At 51.0% G+C, this 4482-nt stretch overlaps 1 protein-coding gene across 1 annotated transcript; it reads left to right on the top strand.

Moving 5' to 3' along the window:
* Positions 1–1657: 1657 nt before the first annotated feature.
* On the top strand, positions 1658–2617 carry LOC139999819 (olfactory receptor 14C36-like). The gene has a single exon (XM_072029445.1). It carries the CDS (start codon positions 1658–1660, stop codon positions 2615–2617), a length of 960 nt encoding a protein of 319 aa, XP_071885546.1.
* Positions 2618–4482: the final 1865 nt, after the last annotated feature.

Genomic DNA, 4482 nt, shown 5'->3' with positions numbered 1-4482 from the left:
GCAGGGCCTCTGCCGCCTGCCAGGCTCAGCACTCAGCCTGCCCGGGGAGCTGCCCAGGGCGCTGCGGGGAGAAGCTGCGGGTGGAAGGAGCCCCCCGGCAGGGCAGGGTCCTGCTGCTGGTGGGAGGCTGTTACCTGGGGCAGCCTGCTCACAGCTGCACAACAAACCAAGGCAATTTCAAAGGGAACTTCACTCTCATCTTTCCTTAGCCTCTGCTTTCAGTTTTCTCTTCTTTTGGCTCACTAGGAATAGAAATAGAAGCTATTATTTCCTGGAAGAGCCTAAGACTCATACACCACCAGAAGGAGGTTTAGAAGAATCTCCAGAAACTCTTTCCTGCCTCTCAGCCCATAGAAAGCTCCACCACCACATGTGCAGTGTCAGCAGGGTCTGTGTGACCTGGGCTCTTGGACCTGCCCCCAGCGAGCTGCCCCTGGGCAGAGCCCTGCTGCCAGGAGGTGTCTGCAGGGCAGAGCTGAGCACCCAGCGGGTGGGATGGGGGCTGTGAGCTGCAGGCAGGAGGCGTGGGGACAGAGACCCAGCTGCAGGCAGGGACAGTGGCAGGCAGCAGAGCCCTGGTCAGGGAGTGAGAGGGAGCTGCTCCAAGAAAATTTATGGCAGGGGGGATTTGTGTACTTCCCTCCCATCCCTGAAGCGCCAACGTTTTCTCACAAACTTCTTGGCTACTTTTCTCATCCAGCCATGTCATGGAAATTTTAACACGAGTTTCTTTGGAATCCCTAGATTTTGGGGGATGAAAATTCATCTGGAGCTCAAAATCTGATGATGATGTTCCTAAGTGTTAGTTCTGTCCATAAATAAAAATCATCCGTAGTTTCTCCTAAGTGTTGGGTCTCAGAGAAATGCTATGTGGGGAAGGAGCTGACTCTCCCTTCAGTACATAGGCCATACAAATGCTGCTGGTTGGCTGCATGTGGGCAGCTGCTACGATCCCTCTGTGTCCACGGTGAAAAGCAGAGAGCTGAGATCCTCCTCAGGTTTGGTGAGATGGGTGAGGGGTTTGGAGATCTGCCCTTTGAATCTGTCTTCATCTCTTCCCAGCAGCATTATGGTTCTTTTTAGGGGATCACCTAAGTGCAACCATCCTCCAGAAATGCCTGCAAAGGGCAGCTGAGACCAGGACTGGCTGATAAAACAGCTGTCCTCACTCTGTCCTGAGGAACAGTCCCTTTGCCTCGCAGGACCCCCAAAACTACCTTACTGGGGAGTACAAACACCAAGGTTGTATGCATAAATGCACCCCTCAGATGAGGTGGAGAAACTAGAAAATACCCCCAAAGCCTGGACAATGGGTTTTCACAAAAATGTTGAGTTTTTTTGAATTTTCAGCAAGCATTCTGAAATTAGTTTGATACCTCATCTGTATTTAATACAGCAACAGCCCATGTCCTCATTTACATAACTGCGTGGGTCAGGACTGCCTCCTCCAGCGCCCTACTTATCCCAGTGGCACTGGAATCAGCATCAACTAGCACAAACAAGCTCTTTTGAAATGGACCTGCAAAGATCTTCCTGAAAAGGGAGAGGCAGGAGGGAGGAATGTATAAGATATTGAGTAGGTTTGATCACAGAGTTCTGTCCTAATGTTGTCCTGATTTTCTCTCTTCAGACTGCCCTCTATACCCAGAGGCATCAAATGTCCAACAGCAGCTCCATCACCGAGTTCCTCCTCCTGCCATTTGCAGACACACGCGAGCTGCAGCTCCTGCACTTCGTGCTCTTCCTGGGCATCTACCTGGCTGCCCTCCTGGGCAACGGCCTCATCCTCACCGCTGTAGCCTGTGACCACCGCCTCCACACTCCCATGTACTTCTTCCTCCTCAACCTCGCCCTCCTCGACCTGGGCTGCATTTCCACCACTCTACCCAAAGCCATGGCCAATTCCCTCTGGGACACCAGGACCATTTCCTATGCAGGATGTGCTGCACAGGTCTTTCTTTATCCCTTCCTGATATCAGCAGAGTTTTCAATTCTCACCATCATGGCCTATGACCGCTACATTGCCATCTGCAAGCCCCTGCACTACGGGACCCTCCTGAGCAGCAGAGCTTGTGCCCAGATGGCAGCAGCTGCCTGGGGCAGTGGCTTTCTCAATGCTGTCCTGCACACGGCCACTACATTTTCCCTGCCTCTCTGCCAAGGCAATGCTGTGGACCAGTTCTTCTGTGAAATCCCCCAGATCCTCAAAATCTCTTGCTCACACTCCTACCTCAGGGAAGTTTGGATTCTTCTGGCTGGTGTCTGTTTAGCATTTGGCTGTTTTGTTTTTATCATGCTTTCCTATGTGCAGATCTTCAGGGTCGTGCTGAGGATGCCTTCTGAGCATAGCCGGCACAAAGCCTTTTCCATGTGCCTCCCCCACCTGTTTGTGGTCTCCCTTTTTCTCAGTACTGCCATGTTTGCCTACCTGAAGCCTCCCTCCATCTCCTCCCCATCCTTGAATGTGTTGGTGGCAGTTCTGTACTCAGTGATTCCTCCAGCAGTGAACCCTCTAATCTACAGCATGAGGAACCAGGAGCTCAAGGTTGCTGTTAGGAGAGCAATTTCACAGATGTTTCTTAAGAATGATTATTTTCCCTTCTTTCTCCAGAAATGACTTTCTGCATATCCTCTTGCAGTCTTGATCCTTGTATTGTTATCATTATAGCTATTGTTATCTTCAGTGCCACTTGCATTTATAATGTTCTAAAAAAAAAAAAAAAAGAAGTCATTTATTCATCATCCTTTTACTGAGGAGGTACTTCCTTTTTGTACATCCTTTTACTGAGGATGTACAGTAAACACTGCTCTGTTTACTGTTGAGGTTCTGTAAAAGTCTGTCTAAGAGCACATCATCACTGACTCATCTGTGTAATAAAATGGGGTGTCCCCAGTGCACTGCCTGAAGATTTGGCTAGTCTTTCAAAGCTGGTGCCAAGATCAGGGCTGTGTAGCTGCTCCCTGGAAGGCCTGTTGCTGCATGGATCTGGGAGAGAAATAGGTCATTGTGTGAGCTGTGAGAGACCACAGGTAGGATTTAGGAGCAGCCTGTTGGTGTCTGATGACAGTGGAGATGGTGAAAGGTCACTGAGATACAGAGTCATGACCGTCCCAAATGTGGCAGGGCAGAGGACAGCTTCCAGGACATGAACGTTGAGCTGTGTGGAAAGCCCAGGTGTTCTCCATGGGCAGCATGTGCCCAGGGCAGGCAGTGACTGGAGGCCAAAAAAGAGAGAAAATGCCCAAGATCTTGTCACCAAAGAAGAATGTCATAATTCCTGTGGGATTCTGTGGAGTACAAGGATCGTTTCAATGATCCTGAGAATCTGGAGAGGTCCCGGTAGACTGGAAGCTGGCAAATGTTGTGCCGATTTTCCAGAAGGGTCAGAAAGAAGACCCTAGCAATTACAGGCCTGTCAGTCTCACGTCAGTGCCTGGTAAAATCATGGAGAAGATGGTTCTCGAACTTATTGAGGCGCAACGGGGGACAAAGCAGTCATTGGTCCCAGCCAGCATGGGTTTGTGAAGGGTAGGTCCTGCCTAACTAACCTGATTTCCTTTTATGATAAGATCACCCGTATGGCGGACCAAGGGAAAGCAGCTGACGTGATTTTTTTGGACTTCAGCAAGGCTTTTGACACGGTTTCCCATAGGATCCTACTGGACAAAATGTCCACCATACAGCTAAATAAAAACATCATACGATGGGTGAGCAATTGGCTAACGGGCAGGGCCCAAAGGGTTATGGTAAATGGGGCTGCGTCAGGCTGGCGGCCGGTCACCAGTGGGGTCCCTCAAGGCTCCATTTTAGGGCCGGTACTTTTCAATATTTTTATAAACGATCTGGATGTAGGAATAGAAGGTATTTTGAGCAAGTTTGCTGATGACACCAAACTTGGAGGAGTTGTGGACTCGAATGAGGGTGGAAAGGCCTTGCAGAGGGATCTGGATAGGCTGGAGAGCTGGGCGATCACCAACCGCATGAAGTTCAATAAGAGCAAGTGCCGGGTCCTGCACCTGGGACGGGGAAACCCTGGCTGCACGTACAGACTGGGCGATGAGACGCTGGAGAGCAGCCTAGAAGAGAGGGATCTGGGGGTGGTGGTAGACAGCAAGTTGAATATGAGCCAGCAGTGTGCCCTGGCAGCCAGGAGGGCCAACCATGTCCTGGGGTGCATCAAGCACGGCATCGCCAGTAGGTCGAGGGAGGTGATTGTCCCGCTCTACTCTGCGCTGGTGCGGCCCCACCTCGAGTACTGTGTGCAGTTCTGGGCACCACAGTATAAAAAGGACATGAAACTGTTGGAGGGTGTCCAGAGGAGGGCTACGAAGATGGTGAAAGGCCTGGAGGGGAAGACGTACAAGGAACGGCTGAGGGCACTGGGCCTGTTCAGCCTGGAGAAGAGGAGGCTGAGGGGAGACCTCATCGCAGTCTACAACTTCCTCGTAAGGGGGTGTCGAGAGGCAGGAGACCTTTTCTCC

This window comes from Anas platyrhynchos, chromosome 30 (assembly GCF_047663525.1).
Source record: "Anas platyrhynchos isolate ZD024472 breed Pekin duck chromosome 30, IASCAAS_PekinDuck_T2T, whole genome shotgun sequence".
Lineage (NCBI taxonomy): Eukaryota > Metazoa > Chordata > Aves > Anseriformes > Anatidae > Anas > Anas platyrhynchos.
This window is presented reverse-complemented; position numbering and strand designations above follow the sequence as displayed.